Source organism: Augochlora pura, chromosome 1 (genome assembly GCF_028453695.1).
Source record: "Augochlora pura isolate Apur16 chromosome 1, APUR_v2.2.1, whole genome shotgun sequence".
NCBI lineage: Eukaryota > Metazoa > Arthropoda > Insecta > Hymenoptera > Halictidae > Augochlora > Augochlora pura.
The window spans coordinates 10,048,183-10,074,215 of NC_135772.1; the positions used below are offsets into that span (position 1 = coordinate 10,048,183).

Sequence of the window (26,033 nt, forward strand, 5' to 3'; positions counted from 1 at the left end):
GGGGGGGGGGGGGGGGGGGGGGGGGGGGGGGGGGGTGCCGCGCGCGAAGATTTCGGCTCGAGGACTGAGTGAAAAAGTGAGGTCAGAGAAGTCCTTGTCTAAAGATTTACGACAGCCTGTACTTGAGAGATCCGGGTTTGTTATTGTGACTCGTCTAGTTCATGTAAAATTGGAGAGGATCTTATGTGAGGCTACGTAACTTTCTCTACATTCCTCGATTAGTCTCGCTAAATAAAGAAAAGGCTGAATGAAGAATTTCGTGGGAACTCTCTCATTATCTCCTTACATATTCTCAGTTATTCCTCTCGGTCGATACTGTATCTCTATATAAATGTACGATCTAAATTTGTATTTATATTCGAATTTCCCTCCCGTCGCCATTAATTGGAAGCGTATAATTTAGTAGCGCGGTCGTAATATAAACTAGTGGCTATGTTCGCGTCGCTCATGAAACGTGATAACGTAACACTATATATTTCGTGACTGTGGAGGACCGATATGAACCGAGCTGGCAACACTGTCCGAGTTCCGCTTGATCTTCTTTTGACGGAATCTGAGTAGGTGTATTTAAATTTCGAATTGTAAACAAAAGCAAATAAATTGCAAAAATGAGTAATTCAACTATTTCCGATCAATCGCTCATGGACAAGTCTATGCGAAGTGTTTTCGGTAAGTAATATTGTATATTATTGTACTATCATTCATTAAGGAGTCATGCTTTAAATGTCTATAACCTGCAAATGAATCTAATTTGTTTGCATAGTCGGGAATATCCCGTATGAAGCTACAGAAGAAAATTTAAAGGATATATTCAGTGAGGTTGGACCAGTGCTTTCTTTCAAGTAAGTTTCTTTTATATTTTCTTTCTTTTTATTGACACCAGTTTCATTTTGGCAGCTGTATTTATTATAATTGCTTACAGACAATATTATCTAAGTATCATGCAATGTGAAATGAGTATGAAATTTGAGTTTTATATATATATTACTTTATTTCTATCTTACCAATCTATATTTAGTTAACAAATTAATGCAAGTAGTAAATGCAGGTTATATATTAATTATGATATAAGTAGCCGTCAACTATTTTAAACAGATTAGTGTTTGATCGAGAAACTGGTAAACCCAAAGGATATGGCTTCTGTGAGTATAAAGACCAAGAAACTGCACTTAGTGCTATGAGAAACTTAAATGGCTACGAAATTGGTGGTAGAACGTTACGCGTTGATAATGCCTGTACAGAAAAGAGTCGGATGGAAATGCAGAGTCTTTTGCAAGGCCAAAATACGGAAAACCCATATGGAGAAGCAGTACAAGCTGATAAAGCTCCAGAAGCCATAAGTAAAGCTGTTGCATCGTTGCCACCAGAACAGATGTTTGAGCTTATGAAGCAAATGAAACTTTGTGTACAAAATAATCCAAACGAAGCACGCCAAATGCTGCTTCAAAATCCTCAATTGGCATATGCCTTACTGCAAGCTCAGGTAGTGATGAGGATAGTGGATCCTCATACGGCAGTTAATATGTTACATAAAGCAAATCCAATTCCAAGTGTACTGACACCTACCGATAAGCCCACTGTGCACACTATTGTGCCAAGAATAGAAGAACCATGGGCCCCTGCACGACCTGCACCAGTTACAAATCCTGCAGCACCAATATTTGCTGGTAAAGATATTTCGAGATTGTATAGAATATTGCGTAAAGCTCAATTTCTTTTCTTTGAATATGCTTGTTTCACTGTTGTCAACGATGTTATAATTATAATTTACACATGTATCTATAAATTATGAACTTATTACAGGCCAAGATGTTGATTTGCGCACATTAGATAGACAAATGGATCCACGTTTAGCTAGAATGGATCAAGATTTGAGAGGACCACAAGTACCACCAGCGCCTGTTAGCGCACCTCCAGCTGTAGTTGCCACTGCCGACCCCAGAGGGTTACCAACATTTAATATAACAGATAAGTAAGTATAACTTTCATAGTCTAACCTTTTTGACTGATAATATTATAATTAAGACATATACTGTGTTTTACAGCGCTCTTCCTGTTGAAGGAGTTGAGAGGTTCCATAATTATTTTAGATACTTTCAAAGTTTTGTATTTTAGAGGTCTTTAAGTTGTATATTATTTCAGCTTTTGTCGTGATCCAAGAACAGATAGATTTGGTAGAGATCCAAGAGATCCCAGAGATCCAAGAATGCCTATCGATCCTCGAATTACGAAAGCAAATCGTAAGTTTCCATATTAACTATCTAATGGTTTATGTTTACACAAATATTTTACATATATTATTAAAGAGTATAACTCAAATAGGGACTTCATAACTCAGTTTCTAATTTTGCAGCACCAGTGCCAGTTGTCCCACCTGTTGTACCAAGACCAGTTGCAGCACCTACTGTCCCACCTACAAATGTTGGTGTAACAAATGCAGCTGTTCCTGTTACTGCACTTACAACTTCCACTACAGCCGCAACTTCAAGACTTATGGCAGGAATGCCCTCAGGTGGAAATATACCCAGTGGAGCATCAGATCAAGAGAAGGTATTTATATATTGACATACAATATATAATATTTATTATTAATTTATTAATTATTTATTAAATATATATTATGTATAATATACATTTTATTTATTTTAAAAAATTATGAAGTTTTACATAGTAATTATATAAAAAAGAAAATTAAAATAATTTAGTAATTTTTTACTAATTTTTTTAGGCTGCTCTGATTATGCAAGTATTACAATTATCAGATGAACAAATAGCTATGTTACCACCTGAACAAAGGCAAAGTATTTTAGTACTCAAAGAGCAAATCGCTAAAAGCACTCAACGTTAACGTGTGAGTACCTCTTATTTTTATAAATTTGTAAGCTCGAACTAATAATTTGGAAATTATAATATATGTTATTGATAAAATTTTAGAAACAATTACATGTCCAAATCAATATTACATAATAAACCATAAAAATTATTAATATGACAATAATAAACACAAATATGAATAATTACGGACTAATTATTTTCTATGAATGTATCATAGTGAACGTCATACAAATAAACTGTTTATTAATATTCTTAAGTAGTGTCACTATTTACTATAGTTTTAAAAAATCCTTCATTGATGAGTGAACTATATAATAGTTCTTTGCGATCTTTGTTTTCATATAGTTCAACACTCGTAAATTGTCCATCCACTTCCTAAGACAAATTTATAATATTTTTAATACTTCAAGTACTAATTAAGTAGTAGATTATACAATAGACATTTACTTACTTTAATTTCAGCTATAACAGGTTTATCATACATCTCTTCTATTTTGGATAAGAAAGCGTTCAGACTTGCAAAGTCAGTCACCTCTATATTCCATAATTTACATTTAATTGCTAAAGTTGGTACATTTATCCATTCTTTCTTTGGAGTATGTAATTCAGATCTGTTACGTAAATATTGGGAAAGATTAATAAAATAATTCGTGTCTTCTCTAAATAACTATTAAAACATTTTCACAAAGAAATAAATGTTACTTACTTTTGTGGATTGACTTTTCTATATTCATCATTACCATAGTCCACGTACAATAACCTAACTTCAATGTCATTGTTATCTTCAACACTGCCGACTTCAATTATCAAACACCTATACCAAACATTGTCCACAAATCTTGCACAGCAGGGTGTATCTTCGAATAAAATTAAAGCCTCTTTAATATAGAATTAAATAAATATTTAAAAAACGCAATAAGATATGAATTTCGTTCGAAAGTTTAAATAGCAAATTATTTATATTCATCCGGTTATATTCTTTGGCACTACATCAATATCAATTGATATAAATACAACATGATGTAAATCTATGTTTATTTTTTTAATTTTTAAAAAAATTAGTTTATTTATTGTTAATAAATAATACTTACTAGGTAAAATATTAGTAATCATTGGTTGCTTGGAAGCGTTCTCTTCTAAATCTTTCATTAGCTGCTGATACTGACTGTGATATGCATTCAAAACCTAATAAGAAAGAAATATCATATATAATATATCCACGCGGGTGATAAACCTAATTATTTATTCATTTTTACATACCACCGAGTGTTTATTTTCCTTCAATTGTGCATGGAATGTTGTAGCAGAGATACTACAGCATAGTTCGATTTCAATATATTCAAGGGTTTTCGGAACACTAAATGGCTGATAATTCATTACGAGGTCTTCTTCGGAAGCAACGTAAGGTGTAGATACAACAAAATTGTCCCGCACTCTAGACCAAGACAAATTTTCTATGTCCTGTGTACTGATGGAATCACTATCGCAACTATTGCTATTGTTGATATTCGGTCCTGATAGGATTGAAGAATATCCACTGATAATTATATCATCCCCTTTTTCAACTATATTTGATTTTACTTCTACTTTCTCATCTGAAGACAGATGTGTCTCCGTGTCTTCGGAGATTACAGACGACATATCTGTGACAGATAATTTTGTTTTCGGCCCAGTACTTCCGATGTCATGTTTAATACGAAAACTCCAATTTTCAATCAGAAATGAAATTAGATCAATTGTGTCATCGGTCTCTTCATTCAGATATAATTGTATGGAAATCTAAATATATATATATATATAATAAATGTATATAAAAATATAAATCTAGAAATATAATACACATGTAAAAATATATGTCTTAATGATTGTACGGTTTTAAAAAATCGTTTACGGACTTCATTTTGTTTCGTTTAATTAACTCTCTAAGAGCGTCAAGTTTTTGATTTTTCGGTATGAAATTATCGGCTAGCTTTATTTGTTATATTGAAGCGTCCTAAGAATTGTATTAAAAAGGATATGAAAAGGGAAACATAAGAAGTTAAAAATATTTCCAAACTAGTTTTTTTACTAAATTTTTCAAAACATTTGGTATAAGAATTCTACGTTGCACGTGGTTGGATGGCAAAGAACTTCTATCCTGTTTTTATAATGATATTCAAGTATACTTACGGTGTAAAACATTTCGGTTCTATCTAAAACAGATACTATGCACTTTTTATCAATAAGAAGATTATGCATTTGATCTAACTCATGTGTTGTCCATTTTCCATTTCCATCAGCCTGTCATAAAGCATTTAAGATATTAAAAAATAACTTCTTCTATTTTCTACAATAAATATGTTTTTGTATGAAAAATATATTGAAATGACGTAAATCTTTACCGATATTAATCCATGAATTAAGCATTTTGTACATTGTATTGGAATATTTTCCAAAACGACTTTTTTTTTTATGTTACCAACATAACATTCTTCAATATTACCGTAATCTACAAATTGTACCTGTAACATGACAAATTTGTAGTTTTAAATAGTATTCTAAAAGGAGTATTATACATCTAAATTGAATAATAAATCTTTTACTTGAACTACATCATTTCCTAAAACTTGCACAACTTTTCCACGATACCATTTTTTATTTGCATGATACTCGGCAATACATATGTCTCCCACAGCCCAAACAGTATCACATGACTCCATTTCACAATTTTGATATAATTCCTGTAATTTATTTTCTATTTTTGAGAGTTTATCTGAAAAGCATAAAATATATTTTAATATATCTTCAAAATTAAAAATTAATCTCCTTTCAAAGTTGAAAATTTTATAAAATTATGCATGAGAAATAAAAAAAATTAACAAGCTCATGTTCATAAATATTTCTCTAAGTATCATATTTATTGTAATGTGTCTTGCAAAAAATCGAAAGATGTTAAAATTTGTTATGCTGTATAATTCTAAAAATGGATCATTAGTGTACATACTTTGCTCTTTAGAATGAAGGTAGAGGAAGCAATTATGGTCTAAGTATGTAGGTACAGCAATGAATGTGTCTTCTAATATATCCTCTGCCGGTAACCATGTAGGTAACTTGGATAACGATGGTATATCTTCCAATATTTCATTTAGGGTATACTCATCTGTATCTTCGGAACTCGAACCAGAATATTGCAGATACGTTTTTGTTTCTTTGTTAGATTCATTTTTATCATCTATCTTAAACCATTTCACATTTGATTCACTTTTTGAAAAACTCTTTAATTTTGTTATCAGTTGTCGTCTTAATTCAACTGCTAAGATCTTATCACGTTTCTCTGAATACCTTGGGATTTGAGAAAGTCGGTTTTAAACGAAAATGAAAAGCAAGCTAATAACGAGTTGAAGATTTGTTAATAAATGTAACGTACTCTTTTATCGGCAATGCAACACCTTTTTCCACCAACATTCGATTGATAGAATTAATTTCGATCCTAGATGGACATAGAGGTCCATCACTTTTGTTTTCTTTAATCCACAACTCAACTGGTATCACAGAATCTTTCACGTCTTTATCTTCCTATATTTTTAGAAAAATGAATTGCGTTAAAAAAAAAATTGAAGTCAGATGAAAATTAAAATACTTGGATGGATAATTTACAGAAGTAAATTATATAACACACAAAGTATTTACCAGTTTTGATATATAATATTTGCAACTATTGTTGTTTGTAATTTCCTTCAATTCCTGGCAAGACAAGGACGGCCATTTGTTTGATCCTCCACAAGGTAATATACCTGCTAATTTGATTTTGAAGACGTAGGTCGGTACTTTAAAGAACGGCGGATATAGTAACTGTAAGTTTTTCTTAGGGACCAGTGTTTCGAATCCAATATCATATAAAAATACGACAACTTGATCGCTTAATTTAATTTCGACAATTGTACCTCGATAGTACATATTGTCTGATGGTAATTTAACTGCACAAACGGTACCCGGATTCCAATTTTCTGGATCCATGGAATGATATTGATTGTAAAATTTTTGCATTTGTTGTATCATATTGTCAATATTTTCATGCTCACTCGTAGCATCGGATACATAAATACAGTCAGGAGATTTAACGAGGTGTATCAAAACTTCTATCTTAAAGGGGTCTTCCCGTTCCTTATTTTCAGTTCCGCTTCTAGCACTTGAATTAAGTACGTTTGAATGCATTGCACTTGAATTCGTTATACTTGAAGTCATTGCGTGTGTATTTGTTATAGTTGTTGTATTTGATAATTGTAAAGTTTCTTCAGGAGATTCTTGCATTTGTGATGTTCCTAGTTGTATTGGTTTGTATACACGACCTCGATTTGTTTTTTGTTTCCGTTTCCTGTTTTTTGTTGTTTTATTTGCAATAAAACTGCTACAGGGAAGAATTACAATATGTTGTATTAATGTTAGATATTATATGTATTGTATGGTACTGGAAATTTTAATTAGAGTCAAGTCTTAATTTTATTAGAGATTGTAATGATAAATAAATTCATGTGCCAGCAGCAAATTCAATCAGCTTCAACATAAAATACATTACTTTGGAATAATCAGAAAATCCCGAATGAAGATGAATCATTTGCATTATGCTTAGTAGATATGTTTATTATTATGATTTTAGTTAAATTGGTTACCATGTTCTTGCGGCCACGGCAAGATTCTCTTTCACCAGCAATTCAGAAACATCCATGTTGTCGTTTGTAAACATACGTACGTTATACGTATCATCAAACTTGTCTAAAGCGATAACAATAACTGGCATTAAATATTCTAAGGTTTCCCTTAAATATTCAGTTACTTCTAGTTTCCACTCGTTCTCACTTCTATTGAGTGGTTCAATGTCCTTTAACGAGAGTTTTATTGCCTAATGAGAAGAGATACTATTGGTGTTAAGGTTTACTGAGAAATACATACAGTGTGGACGAAAACTGAATCAATATAAATGGTTTTTGTAAAAAAACGATTATTTCTACAGACTATCACGTAAGTAGTGCTACAATGGAATGGGGACTAATTCGATATGAAGTAGAGAATAAATATATTTATGTTATTTATACTTTTATATTTTTATATGAAAATATTTTCGACTTTAAATAAGTCGAATTAGAGAATAAATATTTTTTTAAAATTTGTTCGGTACATACACACTCGATCAAGTCACCATTCAAAAAATATTACATTGCCTTTTTTAGCTTTTGTAGCAGACTTTTATTTATGGAGTCATGTATCATCAATATTTCTGTTAATAAAATTTGTGTAAAATTAAATAAGAGTTGTTTCGCAAGCTGTGCTCGCCTCTCATTGATCAGTGTTTTTCCTTAATAACTCGTATTGCATTTAGGTTAAGGAAAAAGTTATTTCAAATGACCCGATGAACCACTCATTTTCCGATTTCGAGTAATGTTTTGAAACATCATATATATTTTTTATTTATTTTTTTTCGAAAATTTAAATATCACCATAGGGGATGAAATAAAATAGTGATATATATCAATTCTGCTTACTCTACTTAATTACTTTATTTAAGAGCTAAAAGTAAAAAAGTTACTTTAAGTGGTCCAGAAAGGAGGTAGAAAGAGAAGTAGACAGAATATGCAAAACAACAAAATAAAATCCTGTATAGTTACTTGATGATTTCAAATACTACTTTTGCTAATTATTAATTCTCACCTGAGTTCTGACGCTCAAGTATTTTGGATGAAGTATCCTTATGTCATCATAACTTAATATTAGTTCGTATCCTAAGTCCACAAAGAAAACCATCACTGTATTTTCGGTAATGTCATTTATGATACCTCTGTGCCAGTGGCCATCAGTACCACGTGCTGCGCAAGGCAAACCTGTGAAGATATTAATATCTATCAGTCGTTCAAAAGTACATTATATTTATAATTGAACATTTCTTTCAAATGCGTTACCTTTGAAAGGTGCAGATATGTAATTGTCTGTAGAGCCTGCTTGCTCATAATCTTCCATCATTTCCTGTGACATTTTGTTAAACTCTGTTCTGCATCCACGTTGCTATAGTAAATAAAAAGGTATTTACATACATCGATCACATACATATTTCTGATAGATAAACATGATTGGTTTACTTTTTTAACATATATGCAACTAGGTGATTTAACGAACAAAATTTCAACAACTGTGAAAGTTACTATCAGCAGCTCTTCTTTGCAATAGCTTCTTTTAGAATAAGGATTCATTCTCTAAAAATAGAAAATTCAATCTTATATTGCACACTGTAAAATTAGAAACAATATGATTGTAAGAAAGTCGTATATTTACCATAAGTTTATTAGATGAGACACAGGTCGCATACTTCATAAAAGTTAGCGACTCCTTTACGTTTATTAGGCCAGCATCTTTAGAAGACACGACATGGATGTTAACGTAATATGTATCTCCAAGTATCATTACCACAGACATTGACACCTTCGCGTTTCTGTTATAATAATATTTTTGTTAACATTGAACAAGATTCACAAAACCTACTGATTGGAAGATTCCTAAAACCATCCATACATTTTTTTCCTTGACTGAGTATAGCACAGTAACAATGATTAATTAAGTTTTTATTTTTTGTTCGAATTTTAAATGGAAAGTGTACTACCAACTTTATAGTAATGTAAAATGTACCAAAATGTTCTCCTAGTTTTAGAAGCATCACAATTTACAGCTTTTTGGAGGTGAACCTATCTTTAGTTTCAAGTGGCAAATTTGTAATACCTGTTGAACAGTATTATTACTTACGTGCATACGAGTTTTTTGAAGGCTTGGATAGCAGCAGCATTCCATGGGTTACTGTTCGGAACTAATTCATATAATGCGCACTTAAGGGCTAGTATAGGTATTCTTGCAAAATGTGCGCTTATGTTTCTCAACCTTGCCAATGGCACATTTTGCTCCTCTGTTCCGTAATCAACAAAGCATATAGTGTATTTTTCCTCATTGTCACAGCTTGTTTTCTTTTTGACAACACGCCCGCGCAACCAAGCTCCGTCTTTGGCGGATTGTACAATGTACATGGTATCTGCAAAAGAATATTAATAACTTAAAATAATATCTATCTTGATATACATAGATATGATTAGGTCTTCATTTTGATGATTCCAGATATATAATAAAATGTAACTAGTTATTATCGTTTGAATGTACAAAATTTTTAATTATATAAATAAGGTACTACAGAACTTGTTCTAAATAAATTAATATAATCAATATTACGAATAATATAATATAATCAATAAAATTAATATAATAATCTAAATAAATCATCCAAGTGTTCACATTATCGATGATTTTTTTGTTATAATAGAAATTTTCGAATTTCGCTTTTTCCAAATTAAAACATTAATTTCATCAAAATAAAGTATGCATTAGTAATTGATAAAATGATATCGATTCTTTCATTACGATAATGAAATTTCATATGCTCGCATAGTTTCATTTATAAATAAAATAATAGATAGGAAGTTTTCATACTTATTTTGACATCGACCGGCACGACTCCAGAGGTGTTAGCTACTTTCATTAAATCTTGAGCAAGTTGTGATATTTGATTTTGATTTTGCATTAGTTGGACATAAAAGCATAATGGGTTAACGACGTGAGTAACACGGATCATCTCAGAATACCCTGAAAATTAAAGAAACTGTGCGGTGATTTCTGCTAAGACATCATAAAATTATTTTCTCCTTGTTTGTAAGTAATATTAGTTATCGTAGTTATGCTAAAGGAAATGTTAATTATGATACAATTTACTTTGTACAAATAAGACTTCAACAAGCGTCAAAAACCTTCTTAACTTATTTTTGAAATAACAGAAAATTGTGGGAAATTTGATGATTTTATAATCGACTAGCAAACCGGGCGAACTTCGTTTCGCCACCAGATGGCTTCGTTTTTTGTAATATTTCGTTTGGGGATTAAAAGATGAAGAAAAGTTATTTTTTTTGTTTTATAAACTATATTGGTTTGTAGTACATGCTATGTATCAGAGATGGCGCTGTATGTGAAAAATGATTTTCCCTGTTTTCCTGCTTTTCTGTTGAAATTTTTCCAGAATTTTGGTTGCTATAAACCTCACGGAGCCTGAGACCTTTCTAACGAATGCAAAACCGTGGAAATCGGTTCGTGCGTTCTGGAGTTATAGCGTCAGGAAGGAAAACTCGACTTATTTTTATATAATAGATAATAAATAATTAAAAATTGTATTTACATAGAAAGGAATGCTTCTTTTAATCTTTTCCAATCATCCAAAATAATCTTTTGATTCTATCGGTGAATATTAGAAGCCACTTAAAAATAAAATATAATCAACTTAACTGTGCATATTTAAATTCGTAAATTTTTTTTCATTCCTTTTGCAAATTGAAATAATCAGTAGAATATCATATTCACGTTTTTATCACTTTTTTTGTTAAAAATATAAATATCTAATCTTGTTATTACACACTTAGGCACTTAGAATAAATGTTTCTTTTTGTAAATGTTTCAATTTGTATTCAAGATGCATAAATGCAAAATCCGTAAATTATCTACTTGTATTGCAGCACTATGCGTGAGTTTTAACTGTTGCTGATGGATGGCGCTAGTAATGTCTTTCAGAATTTTAGTAAGTTTTATTTTTTAATATTATTATCAAGGAATATGTTCAATATATTATTTCGACATAGACTTTGGATTTTTACAATTTTCTAAGATTTTTAGACAAAATTTTTCTTTAGTGTATGGAAAAATACTTTACGGTCAATATAAAATTCTAATATTGTCAACTATCATAATTTACACATTTTCTCATGCCATAAATGCATAAAATACTCCTTATAAAGTTTGATTAAATGCAAAGGATTTTCAGAGTATTGTTTCCTGTAATAAATGTTTCTTTTAATATTAACAAATTTTAATAGAATATTGAATTTTCTAAATGTCCTTTGAATTTTATTAAACTTAAAACATGATTTCGTGTTAAAAAGAACTTAATACCTTTTTGTGAATAATGACAAGTTGCAATGATTAATGCATTAAATAATTGCAATCAATAAACTGGATAACAAATAAAACTAGTTCACGACTTCATACCGAAAAATTAAAAACTCGCCCGCGGTTAGTGATTAAAGTCAGAAATAAATATTCCTTTAAATAATATTCATCTAAAACTAGACTTGAATTGTTCACAATTCAATAATTGGTTACTTGGAATGCATGATATACTGATCTTACTCTATAAAAAGAAACCAGTGACTGTAATAATTATATGTATAGTGTTTTTCACATACCGATTTCTGGATGATCATTTGACTTTGGTGTAGGGAGAGATACAACAGATGAGTCTGGTTTTATTTCGGAAATCGATGTGTTTCTCGACTCTGCAAAAATAAAGGCCAGCGAAAATTAATGCATATTACGCATCTGCAAATTGATTCGGAAGTTCTCCGTGAACTCCGATAAACGGACATTCGGCCGAGTTTGTAATCGTTGGTAAGAAAATTAATTTTACTTGGAATGTTGATCTCCTCCGTGAGCGGTTCCATTTCGTAATCGTCCGGTAACAATTCCATTCGTTGCAAACTGAAACTTGGGATCGTTGGTATGTGTATGGCACAGTGTTTCTGCAAGGTATCGACGAAGTTTTCGTCGATATTGAATCTGAAAACAGTTTTTATGATTCGAAATAAAATTTCACAATATGTTACAAATATTTTAGCAGAAAAATTGTAGATTTTAGTTAGGATTTCAACTATAGTTTATGCGACACATATGCGACGAATAATATATGGAGGGTTCGAAAGCAAATCAGTGTAAGCTCATTAAGCATTAAACATAGATAAAGAGAGGATTTAGCAAATTAGCTGTAGAATGATAATAATGTCACCAATAATACGAAACATAATTTTTACTATAAGATGATATACAAATGAACTTAACCAGAAGGAAAACAAGAAAAATTTCAATGTTCCTCTTAAATTCTACGATAAAGATCTGTTTGCAATGCGCAACTAATTTTCGAAGACAAGTGGTTTCAAAGTTGCGTTTAACAAGCTTTAATTATCGAACAAACTTGTTAAATTATTTCTTTCGTTGAATTTATATGGAACATAATATATAATGCGCATTAGCAATTTTATTCGTGTTATAGGCAGCGGATTTTCTTACGACATGATTTCCTATATTCGTACAACGCGTAACACATTACCACGTTATACGGGAATCTACTTTATGTGCATATAGTGGCCAGGGTTATAAAGTATACGGTACCGATAAAGAGTAACCTATGCGCGAAGTTCTACGGGCATTCTCAACTGTAATTCCTTTTAATCCACCTTCCGACCAATAAAATTCCGAATAGAATAGTAAGACCGCAATCAAGCCCAACCTGCATCGTAAGTGGAATTTTGGAAGTCGAGCTCGAAACGTAAGTGGAAGGTAAATGGAGCTCTAACCGGACACGAATTGAATGTAAGTGAAATTCTGTCAGAAATGAAGCAACGGTTCAAAATGGGAATACGAGACTGAGACATGCATATAATAGGTTACAAACTAATTCGTCGTTTCTTTGCGAATTTGTTGCTCGTTTAATATTGTTCTATTTAATAGAAATGTTATTCATTTTTTCCAAATGTTATCAACTGTTATCAAAATCTAAAAGTAATATTTATCATTTAGATTGCGATTGTATTGTATTCTAATACCTATCTAGTTCTATTATGGAATTGATTGACGACGACGTCGTTGTATCATACTTAAATCATAGTACAAGGATTTAATGTATTAGGTCATCCCATAAGTTTCTTCCGCGCTATGCTATGAGTGACTCTAAGTGGCTGTATTTATATAAATATGTAGACTTATCTCTCAGCCGTTTATGGCATCGGTTTCAGTCGTCCCAGAGCTCTTTCAAAGTACGTTTCGTTGGTGACAAAGTCTCTTTTAAAATTTTTTCTGCACCGTTCAATATGGAGAGCCAAAAGGAGCATTTGCGGCATGTTATGCTTCATTGCTTTAAAAACGGCAATAGTGCAGAGGACACTGCAGACGAGATTATTATTTCGAACGAAATTGTTTCATTAATAAATTAAAGCAGTTCGAAAGACACCGCAGTTTAGAACACGATCTATCCGCCATCGAATAGAATATTATTTCTGCCAAGCCACTGAAACACGACGCCCGTGTTCGCGGTTTAAAAAACGAGAGAAAGAAGGCAAATATATTTCGAAGCGGCTGTATAACGCAACCGTAGCACATTTCACTTTAATTAATTACTCTTACACCCTTCTCCCTATCGCTCTCCCCCCATCTCGCTCATTCACTTTTCGTTTGGACATCTGTAAGCTGCTTACGGATATAAACGATGAGGATTTGTCTGACTCTGTACCATCGTCGGTGCCGAGGAAAATAAATTGTTCAATACGTACTGGAGATTTTGATTTATCAAAAGCTTTAGCTTTACTGCGTTGAAAAACGTGTTCCCGCATATTCCCGAGGCCTTTCACGCGGCGCTTTGTTTTTTTTTCGATTGACACAACGAACACTGATACCGGTCACGATTGCGACACACGATTTCTTCATTAAGCAATTAATTGTATCCGACACGCGTTAAAGGATGGAAATTCTTCTAAAGAAGAAATCATATTTTTGTTACATCGCTTTTCTTAACGAACAAAAAGCAGGCCATCGTGAAGGATTGAAAAAGTCGTTTCTATTTTAATTTTTATTTGATGGCTTGTAGTTTGAATATTCCATAAATCTAGATCGAAAATTCTTGTCGCTTTGTGACCATTCCAATTGAAAACTATAAAATTCCCTTTGTCCCAATGAAATTTTCAAAACTTGGAGCAATAATGTCTTGTATAATTTTTATCCAATTGATTTCGTATTTTGATGCAATTTCCATTTGTGTATAATCGAGCGAGAAATACGTATAATTTTTGAAAAATATTGAAAGTTTTGTTTGCTGCAGATTATTAATCATGATAATAACAGTGAAAAATAAATTGTTACCTTATTTCGGTATCTGACGACTCCGAGTTTACTAACAGATGACAAGGTATATCAATTACTTTTTCCAATTTTGATAATACCTGTTGTATATTTATTTTGTTCAAGTTTTCTTCGATGGGACGAATAACCTATAAAAATAGAATTTCAATGATTATAATTAAAATAAAATGACAGTTTATGTCAATTTTCCAGATTTAATTATTAACGTTGTCTATTATCATTTTCGTAAAGGGATACAGTGGTTCATGAAACGAATTTACTTTTCTAAAGACTTTTAATTTTTAAAAAAGAAAACATTCACATCTAATTGTAATAAATTCATATTATACTTTTCATTTTTATATATTTGTTACCAGACAAATGTGTCTTTTCAGAGATTTCATAGAATTTTAAGTGGCCGGATGGGTGGATAACATTATGTGTACGTTTTAATTTAAAGCTTTGAAAATCGAAGCACGAAAACTGTATTAAAATGAGCCGTCAAGGGAAGACTTTCTCGTGTCGCGTCAGCTCATTTCAATGACTGTTGGCTGTTCATAATAATTTCATTATGAAAATTTCTACCCCCCTTGTCATGTACACCCACTGTAGCTCACAGGGAAAGATTTTAAATTCGGAACGTTTTATGACACGCAGGAAATTGGCGGTGTCACCTAATTTCGTTTGATTTACCATCAACATTTCGATTCTACTTGTGGAATATTTCAACGTCCTAAAAATAATTACGTAATTTGTATGAAAATCTTTACTTGAACTTGTGTCAATATAATAAATGGAAATCATTTATTAAGATCAACGTTACTTCATAATTATGAAATTATATCTTGTTCAGAATGATTTAATAACTCCATTAGAATTTCATTCGTAAATAAATATTTTATTTGGGGCTTACATAAAATTAAAATTACCAAAAAATAAAGTGTCGTTATTATTAAATTATCGTTAAGTTAATATTTCAGTTCGTAACTAAATAATATTTAGAATAGATATTAAAAGAAAGATATCTATTTGCATAATTTAAAAATAAAATTGAAGTAACAATTATTTTGCCACGGACAACATAATGAAAGTTTAAATTATATTGGTATAAATATTATGTCAAAATATAATGAAAGAACTATTCGGCGAATTCAGCGGAAAATAAAGGATTCATAGGAAGGTGACTAACGACGTAAATGCAGACACGAAAAATGTTATGCGAATGAAACAACATATGAACAAACTCCAATGGTTGAAGCTATGAACACAAATTTCTACGCGAAGCGATCAAATAGCAGCAGGTTAATAGCAATCAAATTGGAATAGAATACATTAATTGTACTTACGCGGAGCACATTTTGTAAACGGTTCTCGTATTCTTTCAACTGCAAGGAAACCTCCTCGACATTTTTGCACAAAATTTCAGTCTGTTGGTGCAGCGTGTCGATCATTTTTACCTCCATATTTTGAAGAATACCGTGCAGATAACAAAAATGCTGTGTAATAGTCTTCTCCAAGTTACTCGCATCTTTGATTCTTTTCGAGCTCTTATCAGATTCCATCAATTTCTGAAACACGATAGAACGATCTTGTAGTACGAATCAATTAATCAATACATTATTTTATTAACACTATGCCGTCCGAGCGTCTAATCTAGTTTTTCTCGTGTCGCGCTTTCGTGTTACTGTTAGTTAAGCAGAACACGCAATATTAAATTTCGTTTAATTTCTGCATGGTACCAATGTGGAGCCAATGGACGTCATAGTGTTAATTAATCGCTACAAATAATTCATAATTAATCAATACTACTAACAGTTGTACTGTCCAACATCGATTCTAATAGCCGAAAGACGATTCCTACAAATTTATGAAGGGAAATATTAAAAAATATTAATTAATTATGTATATCTATATAATAATATAATGTATAATTAAGTATGCAATGATTATATTATTACATACGTTACATATATAATTAATAATAATATTAATATCATATATAATAATAATAATAACAATAAATTTTAAAAGGATGTCAAACTTTTAAGTTTGAGAATCTCATTGATTTGATTGAATTATCAAAAATTTAAGGGCAATGGAAAAAGTCATTATTAGAGAATTGATGCAACGCGAAGTGCAATGTCGGAATTGGTAAGAAATAATATATGGAAATTATCATGCGGTGCTTGTAATTTAAATCGGTTATTCCGTTATACAATTCCCTTAATTATACCAAAAAAAAATTCGGATTCTCTGCGGGATCTGGGGAAGCTGCGGGGTTTGCCGTGTTGCGGATGCAAACTAAACGGACAAGAAAATAAAAATTTTAATAAAGTCTTCATGCGATTTTCGTCTTTCCCGTTTTGGTTTATTTGTAAATCACGAAAAAGTTGAATGCACAGGCCCTACCGGTTAGATCCACTTGCATAATCCTAATTGCCTAAGGTTTCACTGCCGAAGAAACAGCTTCGCGGACAGATTGAATTTCAGCAAGGATATTGCAATATCCAATCCGCTTAATAGTAATTTTTATGAAAAGCTCAAGCGGTACAGCGATTTTTCAAGTTTTATTTAAATTGCCAGAATATTCGTACCGTATCGGATCTTCTCCGATACCCAGAATATAGACTTCAGGAGTTTGACATTTTATTGAATTCTTTGGCTCGTTCATGGCCCAACGATCATGGTCTTGTTAAATCGGGGGTTCGCCGAATTCCGTGTACCGGCATATCGGAGATGTTTGCTAGTCAGACAGAATTTGTTAACATACCGGACCAGCAACCATGATGTTGAAACTTCAAACCACGTCTGACCTCATCATTTAATATCAAAAACGGTTTCAAATGTTTAGAAACTTTATTCTATTTTATTGAATTTAAAACGTTTCCTTTATTCAATTTTGTCGAGCAAATTTTCCTGACGTCATGTTTGTATTCGAACATTCTTGTTGTTTAAATAAATCACGATAATGCCAGGACGTTAAACGATAACATATTAATAAACTGTGGATCTTTAGGCAAAATACAAATATTCTACATCAGTTCCAAGATATTTCATTAATATCTTACGTTGAAACATCGCATTTGTTTAACCCTTTGTAGTCGGATCCATTTTACCTGGAAATAACAAATATTTTTCCAGACTTATAGCATTTTCATTTGAAATAACCTGGTGCATTTTATACGTTATGAAAATGAATTTTGCGATTCGTGCAACAGTTAACAACTCTTAATAATGTTTTTAATGTAAGTAAATTTGATAAAAATTATTTAGCAACGTGGCATGACAATTTTTAGCGGCACCTTAGAGTCGCCACTCGACCCCAAATGGTTAAAATAATTACAATATAAACAACAAGAATGTCTTTACTGTAAACATTCGAAAGCTAATTTTAATGGGATTGGTAGTCTAATGTCATAATAAGGAAGCGATTAACAATTCCGACAATTTTGAAAAATCCAGTATCATTTTTTCTATACGTTATACATATCCAAATTTGACGAAACTCGGAAACTTTGGTAGATCTGAACGCATCTATCGGCGAAGCGGTGGCAGAGGTGTCGCGGTCGCCGTGAATCAGAAGGTCGGTCGGCAGCGGCTTTCCAATGGAAAGATGATTCCCCGTGAAGGGAGAGACTGATTCCGTGAAGGGAGAGCGGCTAAGTTCGGGAATGGCAGGGAGCAAATGAACAGAGGTGGGCTGAAGCCGATGCTTGACATCACGGTGTGCGGACCAACGACCGAACAAACGCGCCTTTCCTCAGTCTTTCACGTCGCGAGGACCGGTTACCATCGCGCCGCAGTTACCGTGAGTTCTCTGTTCATTCCGCTCGTAACGCAGCGATATCGCTCCTGTAACGGTGTCGCGCGTTCGAGGATGAAGTTCGTTTTCCAAGATTCGGGAACACGGCTGTAGCATTTCCCGATCTTAGGCCATCAGGTGTAAGTCCCCGGCGAAGCATCAGGACAAAGGGTACATGGGACGAAGAGGACGATGCGGTTCCTCGATTCTCTCTGCCTGCTGGTTTGCCTCGAGTTTCTGTTAATCGTCGGTGAGTTCCCTTCGTACATCCGTCGATGATCTTTTGGCTACTTCCTAGCTTGTGTCACCCCTTCGGATGGTATCGTTCCGACCAAATCTTCGGTACTTTCTTTCGTACACAGCAAGAATAGGGTCTCTGATTTTCCAAAAGAGTTTGCAGAGCTCGGTGTGATGATCGGTGGATCGGCGATTTTATTGGCTCGCTTGTGGGTCCTGTGATCGTTCATTCGTGCGATAGTTGATGTGCCAGTTGTTGGTGTTGTACAGGTTCGATTGGATCAAATTGTGCGTGTAGAACTGGAAATTAGTGTCGACGTGTTCCGATCGAGGTTTGGTAGACCAGTTTAAAAGAATACTTCAGCAGAGCTTGAGATTTACAAATGCGTGTTCGTTAGCCAAATGTCATTGGCCTATGCGTGAGAATAATTTTCACTGGGCTGTCGCGCGTTTTCGTAGACCACTGGCGTTCGAAGTATAAAACAAAAATCGCCGTCGCGAGATCAAATTCGTGGCGAGCTCTGCGTAATTGCGAGCTGATCAAGGATGCCAAGTGTACCCAGAGAATTTTAATGAATATACGAAAGCTTCCGACTGCTTAAAGAAAGTCCCCCGTGTGCGCGGTCCGCGAAGTTAGCGAATAATTAAGAAAACTGTTGGCTTTTTGTTTCTTATGAATTATTCTCTGTACCGAATTGAAAGCAGTGATTTGTGTATCGCCGTGTCAGTGGTACGTGGCGCTATCGGTCATCTGTGATTGTCGCTTCGGTTTCACTGGTGCGATGATTCATAGCGGTAACCGTGTTCCTTAAACGTTGAAGGAACGCTTGAAACGTACGGCGGATGAAAATAAATTTCATAGACGGTCAATATTTTATAAGTAAATTTAATATTATAGAAAAGATAATGCCATGAAATTTAAAGTCGCATTAAATTTTTCTTTCGATTCTCTGAACAGATTAATTCTACGTCGAGAGAAGATTGTTGAAATAAGCTTATAAATTGAGAAGGTTATCTTACAGCAATTAGGAAGCAGATTCCGTTACGATATTTTTAAGTTACATATTTTAAATGAAGTTTATGCAATGTCAAGAGATCGATAAGTTTCAGTGTTACTAAGATTACAGCAAGTCGATGATAAAACATTTCATTAAATAAACATATTCTCATTTCTATTCGCTAAAATTGACACTGCTATTGAAAGAGGCAAGTCTTAATTACAATTACCTAAAACTAGTTACACTGTACCAATAATTAAATTCAGCATATCATAACAAGACAAACGGTTGTAAATTAAAAGTTACAAGTGCCATGGTATGTTATATTTTTCATCGCAGCGCTTAAAGAATTAAAATACTAAATGCATGACCACTGATATATACATACAGGAGAATTTAATCGTAAGTATGATTAAATAATATAAAGTCATACCATAGATTCAAATTATATTTGTCTGTATAGTTTCGAGCGGCAGTATATTTTCGGTTCTCGAAAAATAAAAAAAAGAAAAATAGCAAAACGGAGGTTTCAAGTAACAAAACATTGCGATTAAATCGACGCACGATCAACGAGGTAGAAAATGCGAACGGACACGCGACGATTTTCGTTGGATAAGAATTTTATTCGCCTCGGCGCTGAATGGACTGAAATTGCGCGTCCCGGAGTTGCGCTTCGAGAAAGGAAAGTACCGCGAAATATTAGTGATGCAAGCCATTGTCTCTCGGGGGCCCGGCATTCTGATTACCTTTTCCTCCCGCGAGTCAAGAGTACATAGACCTATTTTCAGAACGCGGACGATATATAAGAAATTCTCACGAGCGCCGGGCTCGTACCTAATACGGACACCTAATACCGTACTTTCTCCGCCGAACCCCCGGCGCTCCGGTGCTGACGGGACCTCAATTAATTCCGCGATAACAATTATTACGATCGTGTTACCGTTACGCAGAGAGACAGGTAAACCCGCGCGAAATCAGTTATTCCGACCCTCCCCTCTATCGTTCCCTTTGCAACGAGGGGCGAGAATTTGAATAAATCATGTGTCCGATGTACAGAACGGCCATTTCACTAATTCCTCGCCGGACCAAAAACTCCCAGACATTTAGTTAGCATTCGTTTTTTCTGTTAAGCTGTTGTCGCATTCTGTACGGTAACGGTAAACAATCGTACCTGTACACAGCTCGAATTTCACTGTGAACTTTCATAAATATAAGTTATTTAGTAATTATTAGTTGTTTTCTGTTAATTTTCTATAAATTAACACTTTAACTTTGTTATAAAAGTTCAATTTTATCATTATCATTTAATTCTATCATTTTGTATTCGATTGATATGAATTTTGCAAAAAAATATAAGATTTTATACTACTTTCTCAATTTACCTAGCATTATTTAAGGCACTGGAAACATTTGCCATTTGCGAATAAATGAAAATAAATATATGGGATAAAGATTCCAGTCAAGTGAATTTGTAATTGTTTTCCCAGAACAGAAAAGTTAACGGTCAAAAAATTACTTCGAAACCGAATGAAACCTTTAATTGTTTCGTTGAAAAGCAAGTCATAAACGCGTTCCAACCAAAATTCTAATATTTTAGTAGGAAGAACCAGCAGAAACATCAAATACAAATTTATGCTTAATAGGTTCAATGGATTTCAATGGATCAATCGTCAGAAGGCATTCTCTACGCGAGGGCCAGTCGAAATCTCTAAACAATACATTTTATCAACGAATTATTAAATTCTATAATTATATTATATATTACATAATTAAAGAAATTACATTTCTTAATCGCTCGCATGCTTCATTTTTAAATTGGCATTATGAAATCGTATGAATGTAACAACCCCATGACAACACAGCAATGTGTTACCAAACTGTGCTCGCATTTTCACGTGTATCGATTAATAAACAACAAAGCTGTTAAACAGATTATTGATTTTACACATTCGTGACAAAAACGAAAGAAGCTGATAGATTAAACAGTTAATCAATTGTTTCTAAGATTAGCAACCAAGTCGGTTTTAACTATCGACATGTGGACACATTGCTGCTCGGTCTGTATCGTGACAAGATTATGCAGAAGCGCGCATCGTGTGACCTATTCCGCAATTGCTGATAATTGGCAATCATCGCGCGCGGATTTATACCGCTAGCGGATTCAAATGCAACTTGTCCACACTTTCTTCATTCGTTGCACAAAAAAACGAAGGCTGTTTATAAATAAATGACTGAAACTAGTGCAAATTCCCGATGGAGAAGGGTCGATACAGTTTTGTAATCGTCCAATGGAAACTAGCATAACGTCGGCAGGGTAAGAGAGCCCCGATACTTATCACCACACCGTCGCGATGGTACACGTCCTCGTCCATCCGGAACGTCTTTCACAGAGAGCCAGTCGGTGGTGCAATCTTGTTTACTCTGTTAAATCAGCCGCAGAGAATCCACTTTAACGTCTTCGCAGTGCACAGCGTTAATTATACTGCGTAAACAGTCAAAGGGAGGCCCCGAAGGAGGCGGAACGAGTGGAAGTCGCTGCTGGAAGACCTTGCCTGCTGGAGCCACACGAAAATTAAGTTCATCCTCCCCGGGAGTTGGGTCGCGTCGAACAAGGTCTCGCGAGATCGGGATCGATACCGTGGTTTACCGTCGTACTCCCCTACCGCCCCCCCCCCTCCCTCTTTCTCTATCTCTCTATCACTGTATCCTCCGTCCCCCTAGACGGTAGCCAGCGGATTTAATTAGCGAGATCGATCGAAACTCGCGGGTGAGACTGTTGGATCTAACTTTTGAATCTCTTCGTCTCACCGGATTGCAGCTCGTCACGATCCTATCCACCTTCTCGACTAATTCTTCTCTTCACAGTTGTCCGACAGTCTGGCGATATGTTTCTTATCGAGCCAGCGCATTGTCAATGTCATCAGAGTTGGCTGCAAGCTTTTCCAGTCTTGCTCGAGGATAACATTTGCGTAGGAATAACATTGTTGAGGAACAACATTGCCATATAAATGCAAATTAACTCTCTTGCATTACGATCCTTTTCACAACTAATCGACGCAGTCTAGTAATTATAGACGCATCAAATCACATTTCGATTTAAATTAAATAAATAACTTGTAAATAAACTCGTTGTTACAATGCAATATTAGATGCGCAAATTCATTTGCAGCCGTTCGAATTAATCGATGTTAAAATTGATTTTTAATTAAAATCTTTTACATTAGCATCTACTATTCCTAAAAATGCAGATCTTTTGTTCTGGATCCAAGCCTTTATTCTCGTTAAATACAATAAATATCAAAACAGTTTGCAGATTTTTATACAAAATAGAAATAGCCTGCATTAATTTATAAGAAACAGTGGCTAGATAGACTTGTAATTTTTTCGTATATAAATTGTATATATATTTTTCTTATAAATGTGTAAAATAACATGTTGGGCGGCGTGTCATCTTTTTACCGCGGCGTGTAATAGATACGCTTCATTATTATTGTCATCAGCCGCCTAAATGATAGGGCACGTCGCGGTTCCTGCCTCATTAATTCCGGCGGTGTAAACGCCCGGGCTTCATCGTGGAAACGCGTGTCGTTCGCTTTGTGAAACGCACCGCTGTTATTACGAGTCCATTCGCTTCGCGTCTAGTGAATAGCGATGAGGACCCAGTCGATTGCTTGATGGGAATATGATCACGTAACCGAATGTTTTTCGATGACTTCGGATTACGTGAGCCTTTGTGGATGAAACGTGCTCGGGCGAGCGCTTTTTATTTTTGCTAGTGAGCTAGAAAAATTGAAAACGTTAATCGACAATTACGGTTCGCGTATACAGCAGAGAGCGATTATGAATGTATTATATTTGGGAGCTGGTGTCTGGTCATTCTTGAGTTAGTGCTTTTTACTTTCATTGAAGAGTATTACTATTAAAAGTTATTATTTTGAAATCTTATTTCATAACATGCACGTTTTACAAAATTGCATTTACACCGGAGTAACAGGTGAATTTATTTTCAGCGGCACTATAACAAATTACATCTGTTAATTACAGTTTTCAGAAACGCAATATCTTTTTGTGCTGTTATGCAATATATAATTTTTTATCATAGACAGGTTCGTGTATATATTTAAATAATCTTAATAATTTTGATCAGCTAACCGTTCACGTCATATTCGAGATTTCTAACAGAGATTATAGTTTCTGATTTTGTTATATGACATGTAAAGTTACACATTTACTGATATGTTGATTGCACTGTTTTATCTCACCATAAACGGTATCTAAGGAACTTTACTGCAGATTGTTAAACAGTTACAGTAATTTGTAATGGTGGAAAATAGCATTAACAATTAACGATAAGGTTCAAATATTACTAATTTTAAAGAAAATTGTGATGGACAATTATAGAAATGGAAAGTAACTTACGATCCATATAATCGAATGATTTAATGGCATGCGAAGAAAATTGATTGTTCGACAGTAACGTGTGCTACGAAATAAATTCAATTAACAGAATATAAATTCCAGGGAATGAAATAGAATTTATTTATCAGGGCGTTATTCGGTCGGAATTCGATTACGTAATCACTATGTCGGGCGGAAGTGTTTTTCACGTATCCGACATTTTGATATTCGTCGAAATTACTTGACGAGACTATTCATTGGGTCATAACTATTTTTTTTAACATTATCATATTGCCACATAATAATTTTATGGGAAACTAGAGTCCAAGTAGTTAAATAAATCCAAAGAAACGAGTGTGGAGATTTATCTCTGCGAATAATATATGGCAGAACTAACTGAAACGTAATATAGTGCTTATCTTTGTCATATATTTGCCTAAAAACTGTTTTATTTATTTTCAGTAAATGTTAAACAAGTCGCGCGTGTTTCACTTAATTTCTCGAAATATTTCCCCGCCAACTGTTTGTAATCTATTTTAGCAAAATGTCTTTAGCTTAACCAGTTAACTGTGATTGACGAGTATACTCGTCATGGAGAAGTGGCAAAATTTTGTGTATTGACGAGTATACTCGTCATGCGTATAAATCAGTGACCATTAGCTATTTAAATTGCAATTTTTGAGAAAAACAAACATATTCTCAAATTTCAAGATGTTTAGAATATTTTGAGGCTGCCGGAATAAAACAAACAAATAGAAAATATAAACAGTTTGATATGATGTCATCCGTCCCCGTATTACTGGTTGAAAAAGTTTACCAGTTCGCATAATGAATTTATTTATGTACGACTAGCAAACCTGGCGAACTTCGTTTCGCCACCAGATGGCTTCGTTTTTTGTAACATTTCGTTTGGGGATTAAAAGATGAAGAAAAGTTATTTTTTTTGTTTTATAAACCATATTGGTTTGTAGTACATATGTACTACAAACCAATATGGTTTATAAAACAAAAAAAATAACTTTTCTTCATCTTTTAATCCCCAAACGAAATGTTACAAAAAAACGAAGCCATCTGGTGGCGAAACGAAGTTCGCCAGGTTTGCTAGTCGTACATAAATAAATTCATTATGCGAACTGGTAAACTTTTTCAACCAGTACATACGGGGACGGATGACATCATATCAAACTGTTTATATTTTCTATTTGTTTGTTTTATTCCGGCACAGCCTCAAAATATTCTAAACATCTTGAAATTTGAGAATATGTTTTGTTTTTCTCAAAAATTGCAATTTAAATAGCTAATGGTCACTGATTTATACGCATGACGAGTATACTCGTCAATACACCAAATTTTGCCACTTCTCCATGACGAGTATACTCGTCAATCACAGTTAACTGGTTAATTATTCCCATAATCAATTTATAATTCTAATAGCAACGATATCGTTGCTCATATACATATTTCGGTAACGTAACGATTTCGGTGTTATATCGGTTTCTCGGTATACATACATACATTCATACCGGTTCCGTGTCCCCGCTGTAAATATTCCGCAGATAAAATGCCGATAACGTCCGGCGGATGGTTTGCGGAGGTTCAACCGGTCGTCCGGCGTAAAGAGAGCGAGGCTGAGAGAGCGATCCTTGAATGAAAATTATTTCTCGATCTAGACCGAGCAAATGGCTCGAAGTGGAACGCCTTTCGAATCGCCGATCGACACGAACCGAGGCAGCCACCAGCAGAAGGTAGCACTGTTGGGAACAACG

General features: G+C 33.8%; 2 protein-coding genes across 7 annotated transcripts in view; one reads left to right on the forward strand and one right to left on the reverse strand.

The window, feature by feature from the left end:
- The first annotated feature begins 498 nt into the window (after nucleotides 1-498).
- On the forward strand, nucleotides 499-3,413 carry Cstf64 (cleavage stimulation factor subunit 2 CstF64). 4 transcript variants are annotated; one of them, XM_078176472.1, is made up of 9 exons: nucleotides 499-669; nucleotides 764-842; nucleotides 1,096-1,667; nucleotides 1,804-1,972; nucleotides 2,046-2,072; nucleotides 2,143-2,240; nucleotides 2,354-2,550; nucleotides 2,729-2,851; nucleotides 3,298-3,413. In XM_078176472.1, the coding sequence occupies exons 1-8, from the start codon at nucleotides 609-611 to the stop codon at nucleotides 2,846-2,848; spliced, it is 1,323 nt and encodes a 440-aa protein (XP_078032598.1). In that variant the 5' UTR covers nucleotides 499-608; the 3' UTR covers nucleotides 2,849-2,851; nucleotides 3,298-3,413. The 4 variants fall into 4 exon arrangements, with proteins under 4 accessions (XP_078032598.1, XP_078032589.1, XP_078032580.1 ...); XM_078176463.1 differs by lacking the exon at nucleotides 3,298-3,413 and adding an exon at nucleotides 2,935-3,091; XM_078176454.1 differs by lacking the exon at nucleotides 3,298-3,413 and having other exon boundaries at nucleotides 500-669; nucleotides 2,729-3,091.
- The window catches only part of Qin (tudor domain-containing protein qin), a 408,690-nt gene continuing 385,730 nt past the window's right edge, over nucleotides 3,074-26,033 (reverse strand). For all 3 annotated transcript variants that reach the window (XM_078176423.1, XM_078176416.1, XM_078176431.1), the window contains 22 exons: nucleotides 16,179-16,400; nucleotides 14,854-14,981; nucleotides 12,353-12,501; nucleotides 12,132-12,221; nucleotides 10,336-10,488; nucleotides 9,604-9,883; nucleotides 9,139-9,295; nucleotides 8,946-9,059; nucleotides 8,769-8,871; nucleotides 8,521-8,690; nucleotides 7,485-7,714; nucleotides 6,505-7,222; nucleotides 6,242-6,390; nucleotides 5,819-6,156; nucleotides 5,418-5,587; nucleotides 5,217-5,336; nucleotides 5,005-5,115; nucleotides 4,096-4,614; nucleotides 3,927-4,020; nucleotides 3,542-3,692; nucleotides 3,287-3,446; nucleotides 3,074-3,210 (listed from right to left, as the gene is read on the reverse strand). In XM_078176423.1, the coding sequence (XP_078032549.1) occupies nucleotides 3,088-3,210; nucleotides 3,287-3,446; nucleotides 3,542-3,692; nucleotides 3,927-4,020; nucleotides 4,096-4,614; nucleotides 5,005-5,115; nucleotides 5,217-5,336; nucleotides 5,418-5,587; nucleotides 5,819-6,156; nucleotides 6,242-6,390; nucleotides 6,505-7,222; nucleotides 7,485-7,714; nucleotides 8,521-8,690; nucleotides 8,769-8,871; nucleotides 8,946-9,059; nucleotides 9,139-9,295; nucleotides 9,604-9,883; nucleotides 10,336-10,488; nucleotides 12,132-12,221; nucleotides 12,353-12,501; nucleotides 14,854-14,981; nucleotides 16,179-16,400 (4,449 nt within the window). In that variant the 3' untranslated portion in view covers nucleotides 3,074-3,087. The remainder of the gene's footprint in view (nucleotides 3,211-3,286; nucleotides 3,447-3,541; nucleotides 3,693-3,926; nucleotides 4,021-4,095; nucleotides 4,615-5,004; nucleotides 5,116-5,216; nucleotides 5,337-5,417; nucleotides 5,588-5,818; nucleotides 6,157-6,241; nucleotides 6,391-6,504; nucleotides 7,223-7,484; nucleotides 7,715-8,520; nucleotides 8,691-8,768; nucleotides 8,872-8,945; nucleotides 9,060-9,138; nucleotides 9,296-9,603; nucleotides 9,884-10,335; nucleotides 10,489-12,131; nucleotides 12,222-12,352; nucleotides 12,502-14,853; nucleotides 14,982-16,178; nucleotides 16,401-26,033) is intronic.

Bases quoted from the DNA above. Each gene is read 5' to 3' on its own strand.
- Cstf64 (XM_078176472.1), top strand. From the start codon at position 609: ATGAGTAATTCAACTATTTCCGATCAATCGCTCATGGACAAGTCTATG. The intron at 670-763 runs GTAAGTAATATT...TTGTTTGCATAG, and splicing joins GTCTATGCGAAGTGTTTTCG to TCGGGAATATCCCGTATGAA. The intron at 1,973-2,045 runs GTAAGTATAACT...TGTGTTTTACAG, and splicing joins ACATTTAATATAACAGATAA to CGCTCTTCCTGTTGAAGGAG.